A 16444-nucleotide genomic window follows, 5' to 3' on the forward strand; every position below is an offset into this window, starting at 1 on the left:
ATTTACTTCTTTAAAAAACTCTAATGTTCAACTCTTTATAATTAGCATATACATCAATTTATAAGTAAAGTTTTTCACCAGTAGCCAGGTAAAACTGCATGTAACCTTTGTATGCAAAAGTACTCCACCAGTAGTCTCATACAACTGCATATTAACTACATATAAACTTTATATTCGAGTATGCTTTAAATTTATCGATCTTTTCGAATTCACATTAACACATTCTTTTTTTTAGTTTTCTTTGAATTAACAACAGATAAAATCCCCATCGCCTAGATAAACTTTATTGAAACTTTGAAATTTTTACAAGTGAAAATTATCTTGTACAAATAGATTTTGATTAAATTCTCTGAAGAGAACTAAAATAAAATTAATAAAATAAGACTTGCATTGATAAACTTAGTTGATTACTTTGAAAGTTATTTGCCTGTTTTGATTTTCATATTTTTCAACAAAAGCGCACTTGCCTCTCTTTCAAAATCAGCGAATCAGAATGCTCTGAATCTGCTTATCAGATTGCTCTAAATCTGCCTATTCTGAGCCTGTATGGGGTTTCAAAATATGATAAAAAGGCAGTAAAACAGACTTGCATTTCAAAAAATTTCTTTATTTCATTCTGACGTTTTTTTTATTGATTTTTATATCACTTTTATATTTTTATTATAGTTTAGCTATTAAATAAATAAATAATAACATAAAATTGGTAAAGTATAATCAATCTATTTAATAAAACAACAATATAAAAAAACTGTTATACAATATATCGTTGTTTTATAAAAACTATTGTATCAATATAAACATTTTGACAATCCACATAATAACTACACTGTAAAAAATGTCATGCTAAATTCTTAAATGTCCCAGCAAAATGTTTTAATTTCACGCCACTTTTAAATCTTTACACATAAATGATCTAAGTCGCGCGACTATTTACAGTTTACAAGCTATTATAAATGTCACGGAGAGTATAATTGTTTAAATGTCACGCCATACTAATAAATTTCGCGCCACGCGCTAAATGTCGCGTGACTAATAAAACATGAGTGCCCGCAGCGAAAAAAAGAAATATCACATTTATTAATTTTATCGTGGTTATTCTGTAACTATAATGTCTAAAATAATTAAAATTTCCTACTTACTAAAATTTATGCAAGTGGTTTTGGCTGTAGATGATAATTTGTTCACGCTTAAATCTAAAGGTAAATATTTCTTTGCAACGAGTTTTACTTTTTATTACATTACCATTAAAGTTTAAAATATTAGTTAAAAAAACACTCTACATAAATTGTCATAACTTATGACAGTAAAATAAGTTAATAATAGATCTGAGATAAGTATTTTCAATGATATATTAGGAATACCTATTCTTAATTTATAATTGTTATTCTTAATACATCGTTGAGTATTTCAAGCTCGTTTTACAATGTTATACACTATGTCATAGTGTATTAATAGCAATGTACACAATGGCATTGTGTAAAGATAATCATTATCATAGTCTATGATAATGATTATCTTTACACAATGCCATTGTGTACATTGCTATTAATCGCAATTGGACTGCAAATCGATTATTTACAATTATTATTGATTAAAAAAAATTTTATTAGGCTATTTGTGTCACAGTTTCTGTGTGACCTGGCGTCAGTAGCTTTTTTTAAAAAAATTGAACTTTTAATAATAGTGGTTCAAAAAACAAACAAATACGGAATTAATACACATTAATTGTTATGTCATATAAATTTTATTTATCTATTGGTATAATTTTGATATCACCTAAGTCCTGCTTTTTTGTTTTTTGCTGCACTAAAATATTTACTTTTATTGCACTAAAAGTAAATGGTTTATTGCAGTAAAACCTGAAAAGTTAAATTTCGATTTAAATTATTCTAGAATTTGTTCTGATAATTTTATTACAGGTTTAGTTTTTAATTTTTATTTTTGTTTAAGATTATCTAAGCTATTAAACTGTAGAGTTTACATAATTTAACATTTACATTTGGCAGAAATGAATTGGTTGAAAACCCAGCTGCATTTTAAATCAATCATTGAATCCATTTTTTTCTGTTAAATGTTTTTACAGACAAGGTTATTCACAAATTATATAAACTAATCAAGATACATGCGTATCTATTGTAATTATTACTATTGTGTGTTGACTTGATTATTAATTATTACTAATACCTTTAGGTATACATAGTTACAGTTAAGAACATGTTTTTTCAATTTTAAGATAATAATTTTACTTTCAGTATACATTTTCCAAATTTGTGACAATAGTATTATCAAAGCAAAATTAGAAAATAAGCTTAAAGTACAATTTGTAAAATAATATCTATTAGATAATCTAATTGCTATTTTTATACTAGTATTGTATTCTATGCCTAAAGATATTACTATCTAATGTTGTTTAGTTAAACTTTGTTTGTAATAGAATTGTCATAGTTTTACCCAATTTATGCATAAAATATACGAAAATAATATTTTGTTGTAGTGTCCTCAAAGATCAATGTATTGCCAGATGACTTTGATTTGATGTTTTCTGACATGGTCTTAAAGATGAGATGATAGTTGCTCTTCCTAATCCATGTGAAATCGTTGTCAAGGTTATTGGTAAAAATATACTATAAATTAGTCTAAAATCATTATGTCAGGTTTTTTCTTATTATTTTAAAAGTTTGTTTTAAACTAATAATATAATTATTTCCTTATGCTTATCTTATGTTTAATATGTGATAATTATATTTCATGTTTTCCAGAATCAGACCCATCATTCCAAAGAATATCATACGAACCGACATTTCTTCAAATGTTGAACTCTGTTCCAATTTATAGCCTAGAAAATTCTCCTGGTACAGAGAAAAGCTTGCCACAATCATCGTTTATTCTGCAGCCACAAAATATGAATGCCCAAGCTACTGTCTAGTCTCCACTTTCTCTAGGGATTGGAGTTAAGGTATGTTGCTGTGGATTTATGTCGGAAAATAATGCACGTATGGACAGACATTTAGGTATGAGTTCAATATGTAAAATTGTTTGTAAAATTTGTAATGCCTCATTTAAATCAACAAGAGGAGTATCAAGGCACATTTGCAAAAAAAATGAAAAAGTAGTTTTACCTTTTCCAAAGATAAAAATAGACTCGCAAACAACATTAGCAATTAAACTATGTGGTCAGTTGAGAGTGCCTTCAACGACTGTCAATACAATATTTAGCATTTCCGCCAATATGTTACTTAATATTCGGAAGTTAATAAAAGAAAAGCATTTTCATACTTTTGACAAGTATTCTTTACAAGTGAATATCCTTAGTAATAAATATCAAAGAGAAAAATTGTTAAATGATTTGTTTGGCATTTTGAAAATAAATGAAGTTTTGTTTGCTGGTGGCAAAGGTTATAATTTTTTACTATTTGACATTATTAATTTCCTTTTGCAAATTGATGAGTTTGTACAGCTTTTAAGTAGGAAAGATGCTAAAGCAAATTATCGTACAGATTTCTCTACCCACAAGCCATTAGAATTTTCTCTTTGCTTATATTGTGATGATATAATTAGCTAACCCTATTGGCAAACATAGAAAACTTTATAAACTAACTATTTTCTATGTTCAATTTCATTCCTTGCCATCATATATGCGTTCTACGTTAATATCAGTTTTTCCACTTGCAGTTGTGCCTGTAAAATTATTCTAAAAATAAATTATTTTAAGTCTAATAAAAAAGGGGCTTATTTTCAGTACTTAGAAGATTTTATTACTTCCTGTAATCTTTTGAATAACGGTGTTACTTTTAATTCAACGATTGGTTGTGTAAAACTATTTTTAAAATTTGTTATATATTTGGGAGATACATTAGCTTCAAATCACATTTGTGGATTTAAAACCAGCTTTGCACCAAATGTATTTAGATGCTGTCGTACATGTCTTACCACAAATATACAAATGACATCAATTTACAGAGAAGATATGTGTATATTACGTACTCAAGCAAACCACCAGCAACATATCTTAGATCTCAAGAGTGTGACAAGTAAAAAATCTTAACTCTATTGGTCAAGATTTTATGGCATAAATTATGAGTGCACTTTTATTATTCACCGCTTTTCATATTATTGAAAACGCACCACACAATCCCATGCACATTTAGCTTGAAGAACTAGTGTCCCATGAACTATGTCTTCTGCTGCAATTGCTTATTTGTGAAAAATGTATATACTCATTAGCTGCACTTAATAGTTTTATTATCCAGTTTCCTTATTCATACTCTGAAGACAGAGATAAGCCCAATATTTGTCCAACTACCTTTGATATTTCAGGGTCTCAAACATCTGCTCAAATTTTGATTCTTGCTCATATCATTCCACTTTTTATTGGACAAAACAACGATTCCAATGATCCTCATTATGTTAATTTTCTTAGTCTTTTACAAATTCTTCAACTTACTTTGTCACTGATAACTACATATAGAACTATTTTTGATTTAGAAACTCTTATTGAAAAGCATTACAAATCATTTTCTTTATTGTGGCCAAATAATCTGATACCAAAACATCATTTTATACTTCATTTTGTCGGACAAATTCATCGATTTGGTCCACTAAAAAATCAATTTTGTATGACTTTTGAAGCAAAGCACAATAAAATAAAAAGTGTACATTGGCATAATATCTTCAATGGAACACAATTTCAAACTTCCTTGATGATAATGGTCAACTGATACCTTATGCTTTTACGGCAAACATTTTAAAAAAAGAAATGTAATTGGTTCAATTGTATACCAAGTTGGTGATATTATTTCGACAATTGATAATTCTTATCAACTTTATAAGATCACTGACCTTCAACCTAATTGCATAAAAGTTTGCATCATGACAATGACATCTACATACCTCATAAACTGGCTTTTCATGTTAGAAGTACTAATACGTTTAAATAAATTATTTTAGAAAATCTGCAAATTCCATAGCAATTGACAAAATTTACTGTAGATGGCACAATAATAGTTGTGCCTAGGTCAAAACATTGTCTCATAGTTTCATAATTACAATAAATATTTTGAGTATGAATATATTTTGTATATTTGTTGCTGTTTTTTAAGTTTTTTAATTACTTTAGACTTTCGTCCGATATTTGCGTGTTATCAGAAATCAAAAACCATTAATTTAATTACAAATTAATCGTTTTTTAAAAAACCTGCAAAAACGCAAATTTAATTGACCAGAAGGTTTTTAAAAACATTCCGAATGTTTTTAAAACATTCTGAATGTTCTTAAAACATTCTGAATGTTTTTAAAACATTCTGAATGTTTTTAAAACATTCTGAATGTTTTTAAAACATTCTGAATGTTTTTAAAACATTCTGAATGTTTTTAAAACATTCTGAATGTTTTTTAACAATATAAACAATGTTGTTATTTTTTTTAATAAAATGTTTTTATTTTTATTTTTTTTACTGTAAATCATGCGCGGAGTGTTGCTACATCGACTATCTTATAGCCTGACTCGCAACAAACTGCTGCTACATCGACTGACAAATAGCCTGACTTGCAACGGAGTGCTGCTATATATATATATATATATGTAAAACTCTTAACTGGTTATTTATATATATATATATATATATATATATATATATATATATATATATATATATATATATATATATATATATATATATATATACATATATATAAATTAGTAAAAAACACTTATCTAACTTTTATCTTCGACTTGAAGTCCTGATGAACTCTTCCTGATGATCCAGCAATGGTGAAACTTCAAGTTGAAGATAAAAGTTAGATAAGTGTTTTTTACTAATTTATTATTGCTCTGTTCTTTAAGAACATTGAGCACTCTATTTGTAAAAAACACTAACATAATTTATATATATATATATATTATATATACCTATCTTTTCAATGGAGTGCACCAAATATTTAAATGGTTTGGTGCCTTGCCGTAAGCATACTTTAAAAGATGTTTGTAGTGAATTGGCGCATCACCTCGAAGAGTGTCTTCCCGAGGGAAACCGTTCAATAAGAAAAAAGTTCTATCATTGTGTAATTGTCCTTTTGAAACAATCATACTCAAACTGTACTTTTGGAGAAGAGGGTGCAGTAAGTTTGAACTTTAATGTTTTTAAATTATCAAAAAAACAGTGAAATATTACCCAAAAATAAATTATATACCCAAAAATAAATTATAAAAACCAATATATAGTTCATAACATTAATTTTATATGATATTTAATTAAACAGAACATAAGTTATGGATAATTACTCCAAATAAGGGTAAAATTAAATTCAAATAGATATAGATTCAGGTTTTTTTTAATGTTCATATGTTTTATGCATGTTTTGTGTAACACACTCATGTGTTACACAAGACTAGACATTTAAATGATAAATTTTGTTTTTTAGGTTGGAATTGTAAAGCGCGTTTGTAATGTAATTCGGAAGCGACGCGAGCGTCGTTTAAAAAGTTTGCTTGAGGTAAAATATGCAAACAGAATGCTAAACATCTCTGGAATAAACGATAGCTCATTTGATAAAGATATACAGGTGATACCCTATTTTTAAAAAGCCTATTTTTAAAAGAAATATTTTTAATCAGTATATTTAAAAAAAAAATTATTATTACTGGAAGATATGTACAGGAAAAATTTAATAAGGTTTACTTTAGAGTTAATGCAATTTCTTTTTTAGTTTGCTTTGGTACAAAGAGTTCCTGATATTGATCATATTCGTTGTTTGGTTAGGAATATGCAGTGTTCTTTGCCATATTCAGAACACAAAGAGCACCTGTTCCATCCAGAAATTGTAAGCAAATAATACTTACGCATATATATATATATATATATATATATATATATATATATATATATATATATATATATATATATATATATATATTTATATATATATTTATATATATATATGCGGTCCTTTATATGTGATCCCTTATTGGAAGGGGAGAGATCACATTTAACTTTTATGATTAGTTTTTTGTTATTTATTTAATGAATTTGTATTTTGCGCATTTTTAACAAGTTATTCATATGACTTAAAATTTTATAGATCATGGACGAATTTGAAAGAATGAGCATAGTTACCAAAGAATTAGGCTATTGCAAGTTGTTGAAAAGTTGTATCCCGGTTTAGATATTCTATCTGCCCTAATACAATTTCATAAGAACACTACCAGAAAAGGAGTGTTGTGTCCAATTGTTATTGCTAGTGTAAGTTTAACGTATAGTTGTTTCTTTTTTGATTTTATAATTTGTTATTTATTTTTGTAATATATTATTAAGATAGATTAACTTAGCTTCACTTTTTAACAAATTTTTAGTCTGAAGATAATATCTCTTCTCCTGGGTCGCAACTTATTTTAGGAGAGAACATAACAATTGTTGACAAAAGGAAAGTAATTGCGATTGGTCATCGACATAATGATTCCCTACATATGCTTCAACTTATCGCTTATTATTATATTATCGACTTGTCGTACCCAAGATCGTTTGGAGGAATTTTAGGGCTGTTGCAGCATTACGTCTTGCAAATACCATTTGCTTGTACCAATAAGCTTTGGCTAAAAAAAATGCAAAGTCTTGTAAAAGGTTTTGTTGTATCTTTGTATTTTGAAACTGTTCAACTCTTTGCTTCGAATAAAAACATTGAGACAATTCAAAATTTAATATTTATATTTGATGATGGTTTCTTTTTAAAGGAAAAAATATAATTTTTATTATTTCTTTGGTCTTTTTGTTAATTTCATTTAAGTAAAGTGTGACATTTAATCATTTAATTTATCAAATGATTAAATGTGACATTTGTTATTAAATTAGTCACGCAATTTTTAGATATTTCGTACGGTGTGACATTTATATTTTTTATTTGTCACGGAACATCTAAAACACTATCGTGTCGCATGTGACCAAGTCCGATTTAACGCGCCATATTTAATTTCTCTAAATGAGGCGTGAAAAATTGGGCCTGGTGACATGCGACACGATAGTGTTTTAGATGTGCCGTGACAAATAAAAAATTTAAATGTCACGCCATACTTAATTGATAAAAGTCGTGTGACTACTTTAATTATAAATGTCACGCCAAACTTATTATCCTAATGTCGCGTGACGATTTTCGTTTTTGATGTCGCGTGTTAAATCGGGCTTCGTGACATGGCAATTTTATTAGAGAATTTGGCGTGACATTTTTTACAGTGTAGTGGGAAAGCGAAAAATAGTTTAGTAAATAGTTTGTCGCTCGGAGCCATTTGTATGCGATTCGCTTTATCTTTACTTTTGTTTTACTATGTTTTTGCTTTAATTTGTTTCTTTACTCTTAACTAAACCTTATTCATTTTTATGTTCGTTTTTTTGTTGTCTTTATTCCATATGAAGTCAAACTAATAACTTGCAAACAGGCAGAAAAACAACCCTCGGGTTTCTATGGTTTCAATTAGCTAGACATTTTGTTACGATCTTCGACATCTTACGATCTAGACATTTTGTTACGATCTTACGATTCTACATTTGTGAATGATATAAGTCTTTAATGATCTATTTTGTTTTTTCTTTCCTTCTCTTAGAGATACATGTCTTTTTAAAAATATATATATTTTTTTTAATACATGTATTATCTATCATAGGCGCTGGAAGTGTTTAAAGACTGGGGGAGGGGCAGAAATGGGTGGGGCTTGGGGAGGTGTACCCCTCCCTGAATGGGTGTTTGGGGGCGTTATCCCACTGAAATTTTTTTAGGCATAATTAACCCTGCTAAATGCAGATTTGCAAGCTTTTTTAAATCATTTTATTTAAATATTTGGTACAAAACAAAATCTACCAAAAACAATTACAGTTACTGTAAAAAATGCCCAAATACGGATGAACGTTCGCGGATTTTAGCCACAAACTCCTCCATGAGTGCTGTAATGTCAACCTTGTCTAGGTAATCTTTGTTAATGTGCATTAAAGCGAGGTCAGTGAGGCGACTCTGTGACATTGTTGACCGCAGCCAAGTATTAGGCCGTCTCGATGTACTGAAGGACCTTTCAGAACCAGTTACGGATATTGAAACAGATAAACACAACACAACTACCTGTTACACCATGTCAAATAACCTGAGGGTACTTGGTTCAAGGTTCTTTAAAGCTGCTGCTAGCTGGTGTAAACCTTTAGGCAGTGCTTGTCCTTAAACAATTGTGGAAGCAGTTGCAGCTGTAACTGCAACATAGGAACATCGACATTATTTGGCAAACTTTGCAGTAGCATGGTGGCTAGTGTGGCTGCATTACTTGTGGATGTGCATGAACCTATCAAAATAGCTTTTGTGCTTGCAATTTTATGCAATCCTTCTTAGTTAAAACGACGCTGCAGTTCTGCAACTGAGTGGTCAATGGTTTCGAAGAGACTTTTCTTCCAGATAACATCTGTAGTTAATTGTTTTACATTACGGCTTTGAGCCCCATGCGAGAAATGGAGCAGGAGCATTAATTGTGGAACTACGTTGTGCCTTAGGCAGCTCGAGATTCAGCGTGGTAGCTTTCTCGATGGCATTCCTGTGTAACTCTGAAGCAAATTCATCATTACGCAAGATTAAACATTAAAACAAATTTTGCTTTTTTAAATTTTATTTCATTTTCATGGAATCTGTACTCTATACTCTGTACAATGAAATTTTTTTACTAATCGAATTCTATTGAAAAATTCTTAATTTAGTTCTCTTTTTTGTCATGGACTTTGAAACAATAGACTTTCAAAAGTTGCGTTTTGACGTTTTCAAAACTGAAAATATTTTTTTGCGACTGATTTATATGAGGGCGATATTTTCTTTTATAACAGAAAAGTATTTGACTCTACATATTTTGTTGTTAAAACTTTTAAAGCTGAACTCCAAACTAACATAGGAAAGTTCACGGTAATACCCATCAAAATCAGGAACTTAAATACAAATATCGATAAGCTAAAATACTTTCTTATCGAATACAAAAGTTCTTTTAAAAAAAAAGAACTTTTGCATTCTTTTGAATGCAAAAGCTTTTTTTCTTCGGAGTGCATAAAATTATTGCTGTTTTGAATCGCGGATAGTGACATTTTTGATGGGGGATAAGAGAGGCAGAAGATATCCTCTGCCCCCGGTGCAGAAATGTTGGGTGAGCAGTTGCCCATCCTGCACCCTATGTTCCAGCGCCTACGTGTATTATCAAAGCTTCCCTCTGAAAAGTTTTTAAATTTTAATAAAATTTCATTGGGTTGAGAACTGATCTTCCCGTCCGGGCATTTGTTTCAGTTATGCTTGGAGAACTTTTGCTCCTAATCTATGACTCAAGCAAACATCTCAGTTAAAAGTAGACAAAGATCTGATATGCGTTTATAGTAATTCAATCCAGAATGAAATCACAGTTAAAAGTAGACAAAGATCTGATATGCGTTTATAGTAATCCAGTCCAAATTTTTAGCAGCCAATATTTCCTTTTGTTAAAGAGAGCTCGCTTCGCGAGCAGGGACGCTACACCCTGAGGTGGGATCTTCTATCCACCAGCTACTCGCACAGCTAAATAAGTGATCTGCAAACAGTCAGCTTTTTGTCATCAACTGACTTTTGCAAATATCAGTTAATGACAACTTAGCTGACTGTTTCAGATCACTTATTTGGATCCACGTAGCTTGAGAAATTGTTTAAGTTTAGTATGAGTTATAGTTTCAAATTTTACTTTGCTTGTGGTTAGATAAAGTTAATGTTTTTTTTAAATAATGCTTTTATGTTTATGTTGTTTAAAATGTTTAAAACGCTTAAAATGCTTAAAATACTTTTAAAAGTTTAAAATAATATAACGTCATTCATCGTCATTTGTCATAAAGCCATAATTTTGTCATAAAGTTCTTTCACTTAACTTTCAACATTCAGATCTCAGGAAATAAAAAAAAAACTTTTTTAATTTGTATTTAAAAAAAAAATGAAAAAAATGAAAATAATATACCATATTTGATTTAAATCGAGAATATTATATTTGACAAATTATCAATACCATCTCAAGTTCGATCGCTTTACAAAATAGTTTTTCTTTTAAGAAAAAAAATGAACTTTTAGACGAAACCACTAGTCAAATGTAATTCGTGGAGATTAAAAGTTTTACTACTTTACAACTTTTATTACATGATATTTAAGACTAATAAACATGTGATCTAAAAACGATGGAAAAAAACACATACTGAAACTTTTTAGTCCCTGTGTTTATCCTATTGCAGTCATTAGGTTAACCTAATTTCAGCATGATTTCCAGCCATTGCACAATCTAACATCATGTGCAATCCTGTCCGCTTTCTCTATGCTATCTTTCTACCGCGATTTCTTCTATCTTTTGCTCTAACATATCTTCGTTCTTCCAAAACTCACTTTACTCTTGGCCGTAGAGCGGTAATGACGCTCCCCTACTAGGGGCTGAACACGTCTCTGCGTGCCATGGTATGGTGGTCTCCGTATGGCAATTAGCTGGAGGAGAATAAACCACAATACCAACATGTGATCTAAGTATCATCTATAAACAGTAAATATATAAAATTAAAAAAATAAGAATCACAATACAAAAAAACAAAAAAAAAAAACAGACGATCTAAGTATAAAAAAACGTCATCAGCAATGTTGACTACATTTATACAAATACATTAGTTAGATAACCTAATTAATAGTACAAATTGCATATTCTAACATCTAGTGCAATATCTGTCCGCTTTCTCCATGCTATCTTTTTAAATCGATTTCTTCTGACTTTCACTCTAAATCCTTCGTTCTTCTCAAAACGGTCTGCGAAGCGGGTTATGATGCTCTTTAGTGAGTTGAACACGTCTTTGCGGGCCTTGGTAATGTTGCCTCTGTATGGCAACTAGCCGAAGGAGAATAACCACAATACCAACAGATTGATCAATGAAAAAAAAGAATTGTTTGGTGCACTGTCGTCCAGAGTGACCGCCAGGGGTAAGTTGTTCCCCAGGTCTGATTTTTCTTTTCCAATAGTTAGATATACATTAGGAAATAGTCTTATCACGGTACTTAATACTTCGGTACCAACACGGTTCTTTATTAAAAAAGTAGTTACGGTAAAAGTCTTTCAAAGTATTGAGTAAATCGGTAAAAACAATAGTACCAAGCAATTTTAATATTAGAATAGTGCTATTTATAAAGCTCGTTCTTTTTTTCTTTTTTTCTTTTTTTTTTATTAGCGTAAGAAGCTACGGCTTCTTCATTCAAGTATTTTTTAGAATTACCGTGTATGTATATGTATAATAGGGTGTCTCAAAAAAAAAAAATTTTTTTGAGGTCAATTTCAGCTATATGTAAAATCTGAATTTCTACATTTATATTTAAAATCTGACATTTTTTTTTATAGAAGGTTCATTGAAGCCTGATTCACAGAAAATGTTGATAATAATGACTACTTAAACAACCTTTGTGTTTTCTGTATACTGTTTTGTTTTAACTGGTTTTTGTTTATTATTTTGATTTTAACAGCTTATAGTAATAACTAGAAACTTATTTTACTGAAATAAGAACTAATTTTTTCATATATAATTATGTAATAGTTATGAATATCTTCAATATACATATATTTACTTGAAAATTGTATCATAAAATGTAATTTTTTTAGGGGGAAATTAGAATTAAATTTTTTTGATATTGTTTTAGGATTAACTAATAATAAAATTAATAACTTAAATGGGTCGTACTCAAAAAAACAAAAAAAGAAGAGTGAGAAGAGAAAATACAGCCTGTCAACAAATCCAAGGAGGCTACTTTTTCTCTTATAGTACACAATCAATGGGCTTCCAATAAACCAGCTGGCAACCATTGGAAATATTCTTAGATACATCCAGTTTCTAAAATCTTCCAGGTAAAACAAATAATTATTATTGTTATATAAATATACTATAAAACAATGATAAAATTTTTTAATGGTCTATTTTATGCAATACAGATTTAATCTAATATCACCCCCTCCCCTACAAGTGTTAAAAATGAGACACAATAAGGCAAAAAATTACGTAAGAAAAAAAAATAACTTAATGATTAATACTTGTCTATTTTTATTTTAGATCTATAAGATTTTAATCTACTAAGTTGATAGTAGCCTGCCCTCAAAAAAATGAGAACAGGGATCTGATCTGTAAAGATCTTCTGCAAAAAGTTTCTGCAAGAATTCTGAACAAAGATGTGTTGCCTCCGCTGTAATAGACACTTGGAATAAAATAGGGGTGGGAGTTAAGGTTAGTTTTAGTCTAACTAAATTTAGTCGACTAACTTTTTAGTCTAACTAAAATTAGTCGACTAACTTTTTAGTCTAACTGAATTTAGTCGACTAACTTTTTAGTCTAACTAAATTTAGTCGACTAACTTTTTAGCGTAACTAAATTTAGTCGACTAACTTTTTAGTCTAACAAAATTTAGTCGACTAACTTTTTAGCGTAACTAAAATTAGTCGACTAACTTTTTAGCGTAACTAAAATTAGTCGACCAACATTTTAGCGTAAATAAATTAGTCGACTAACTTTTTAGTCTAACTAAGTTTAGTCGACTAATTTTTTAGTCTAACTAAATTTAGTCGACTAACTTTTTAGTCTAACTAAATTTAGTCGACTGACTTTTTAGCGTAACTAAAATTAGTCGACTAACTTTTTAGTTTGACTAAATTTAGTCGACTAAGTTTTTAATTTGCGAAAAATATATTGTTACTTTTACCCAAAAAATACTTTTTTTAAATCTTGTTAAGTGTTAGTTGTGAAGTGGTTTGAGCGCCATTTTTTTAATAACAAGTTGCTGTAAGTTACAATTTAGATCTCCATGGCATCTTTTTCAAAGTTGATTTTCAGAGTTTTCCAAGTTTTTGTAGCAGACTTTTTTTTCTCAAGTTTGCGAGATATACACTTGGAGTTTTGTAATAGTAAAAAAACTGTATCCAATTACTCCCCCCTTATTACTAAGTACTTGTTTTAACTTTCAATGAAAAGCGGTTTAAATCTGGATTTTTTCAATTTCTAATTAAAATGAACCATAAACTATTAGAAAAAAAAATGGTGCCATATTTTTGAAATGTGTTGTATGCAGAAGCTTTTTCGGATTTCTTTTATATAATACCAGCAATCATTTTTTGAGGTAATAATACCTAATTTATTTTGTTCTACACTCATAAAACGCAGTTTTTACAGTGACGACAATATGATTGTAGTTGTTAGTAACAATTACACAATATAGAAATAATAAAAAACATTAATTGCGTAACAATTTGTTACGCAATTAATGTTATTATTATTTCTATATTGTGTAATTGAATATGTATCTTGTTCAACTCTCAATTTTTATTTTTTTTTAATTATTATTAAAATGCTAATAACTAATTATGTATTCGGTATAAAATATCAGGTGTTTTTGGCGGAGTTGTTCTACTAACAAACCAATTTTTATTTAATTCAATGAAAGAAAATGTGGGGCAATACTAGGTACAAACAAAACATTTTTATTACCTAATTGTCGCAAATTATATTACGTATTTTAAATTTCTTAAAAACAATAAATTTTAATGAATGTCTTTAAGTTGATTTATTTGTCTTAATTCATATTATGTTCATGTAATTTCTCAACACAAGAAAATTTAAGGAATGTCTTAACTGACACCTCAAAGTAATGGTTTCCCGCTATATATTAGATAAACCGTTATTCTCAAATATATATTTTAATTTACTTTAAGAAATTGCATTTTTTAAACTATGTCGAAAAATAATACGTTTTCTCCAATTGAATATGCTGCTCCAATATCTGATTTGATGAATCTGACGAAGAAAAGATTGGATAAAAGAAAGACTATAGATGAACAAAACCCTGCAGATCATAACGATAGCGAAACAAGTTCAAGTTTTTCATCCGGTCAAACAGAAATTGAAGTTGATGCTCAGTCCATTGAAGAAGCCGCTAAAACTACATACGAATATTACTCAATCGAGGAGGAAACATCAAAATGGATATGCAATCAATGTAATAGTAACAGACCTAAAAAGTACTCTTGTAAAACATCAAAGAGTATATTAGATTACCATCTTGAACATAATCACAAAATAATAACGCCGAAAAAAAAACGAACTATGAGTGGCTTGTCAAAAGAAGTTAGCGATAAGATTGACAGAGCTCTTTTAATTTTCATTATTGCCTGTTGTCTTCCATTTATGTTGGTAGAAAGTAGTGCATTTAAAGAATTTGTTTTGTGTTTAAATCCAAAGTATAAAGTGCCTTGCCGAAAAAAGATCTCTTTTAACTGATTTATATCGAGAAAAAGTTGAACTTTTGAAATCAAAATTATTATCAATTAAAGTTTTATCTATTACTACTGACGGATGGACGTCCTGTCAAAACTATAGTTATATATCTGCAACTGCACATTTCATTTCTGACAAAACAAATTTCATCAATTTTTGTTTGGGCTTTGCATACCTTAATGGCCGCCATGATGCAGATAATTTAAAAGAGGCTTTGCTAAAAATCGTAGGAAAGTTTAAAGTAGATGATAAAATAATGAGTATAGTATCAGACAACGCCAGTAACGTACGCAACTGTCTAAATTCTTTAAAAGTTTGTTTAAACATTCAACCAATAAGATGCATGGGACATGTTTTGCAATTAGTTGTTAAAAATGTCATAGATTTAGTTGAAGAAGGTGAAAAAGATAGTTCGTCTAAATTCTTTTTCATTGCAAGAACATTAACTAAGTGCAGGAAAATTGTTACATCTTTCAATCATTCTTCTCAACTTAATGATTTATTAGAGGAAAGTCAAACACGACAAGGTGTCGAAAAAAATCACATACTTCGTTTGATTCAAGATGTGAAAACTCGTTGGCACTCTACGTTTCTCATGGCAGAGCGAATGCTTAAGCTTCACTCCTACGTAAAAGATATCTTTAATTCGAAACAACAATACAAAGATATGAGAAAATATTTACTCGATGAAGATGAAATGTTTAACTTAAAAGAAACGGTAAATGCTTTATTAAGCTTTAATCAAGTAAGTGTTTTACTATCTGGCGATAGGTATGCAACGTGTTCTTTAATTATTCCAAGTATAAAGTACCTTGAGAAGCAGCTGAGTAAGAATAAAAGTGAAACTCCTCCTTTAATTGTAATATTGAAATCACATTTGTTAGAATCTTTACAAACTTACAAAGATTCATATGAATTAGAGAATAATTCCTTTTTATTGTGTGTCACTTTTTTGGATCCAAATTATAAAAGTTTTCAATTCTTTGAAAAGTACGAAAAAAAGAAATATTTAAAAGTTGTGAAAGAATTTTTGTCAGATTTTTATCTCTCAAAAAGAGTTGGTGAAATAATTCCAATTAAAAAGGTGACAAAGGAATCTAAAAAATTTAAGTTGTCATTTGAGGATGAAGAAGATAATTCCG

General features: G+C 29.2%; 1 protein-coding gene across 4 annotated transcripts; it reads left to right on the forward strand.

The window, feature by feature from the left end:
- The first annotated feature begins 850 nt into the window (after positions 1 to 850).
- LOC136090441 (uncharacterized) lies at positions 851 to 7745 on the forward strand. 4 transcript variants are annotated; one of them, XR_010643423.1, is made up of 7 exons: positions 1778 to 1919; positions 2495 to 2613; positions 2760 to 6117; positions 6421 to 6561; positions 6706 to 6819; positions 7078 to 7238; positions 7349 to 7745. XR_010643423.1 is itself a non-coding variant. In XM_065817096.1 (5 exons), the coding sequence occupies exons 1-4, from the start codon at positions 5920 to 5922 to the stop codon at positions 7159 to 7161; spliced, it is 537 nt and encodes a 178-aa protein (XP_065673168.1). In that variant the 5' UTR covers positions 5713 to 5919; the 3' UTR covers positions 7162 to 7238; positions 7349 to 7745. The 4 variants fall into 4 exon arrangements, 1 of the variants encoding a protein (XP_065673168.1); XR_010643424.1 differs by lacking the exon at positions 1778 to 1919 and adding an exon at positions 1940 to 2088; XR_010643425.1 differs by lacking the exons at positions 1778 to 1919; positions 6421 to 6561 and adding an exon at positions 851 to 1199 and having other exon boundaries at positions 7349 to 7722.
- The last annotated feature ends 8699 nt before the right edge of the window (positions 7746 to 16444 follow it).

The sequence above is a fragment of the Hydra vulgaris genome, chromosome 14 (genome assembly GCF_038396675.1).
Source record: "Hydra vulgaris chromosome 14, alternate assembly HydraT2T_AEP".
NCBI lineage: Eukaryota > Metazoa > Cnidaria > Hydrozoa > Anthoathecata > Hydridae > Hydra > Hydra vulgaris.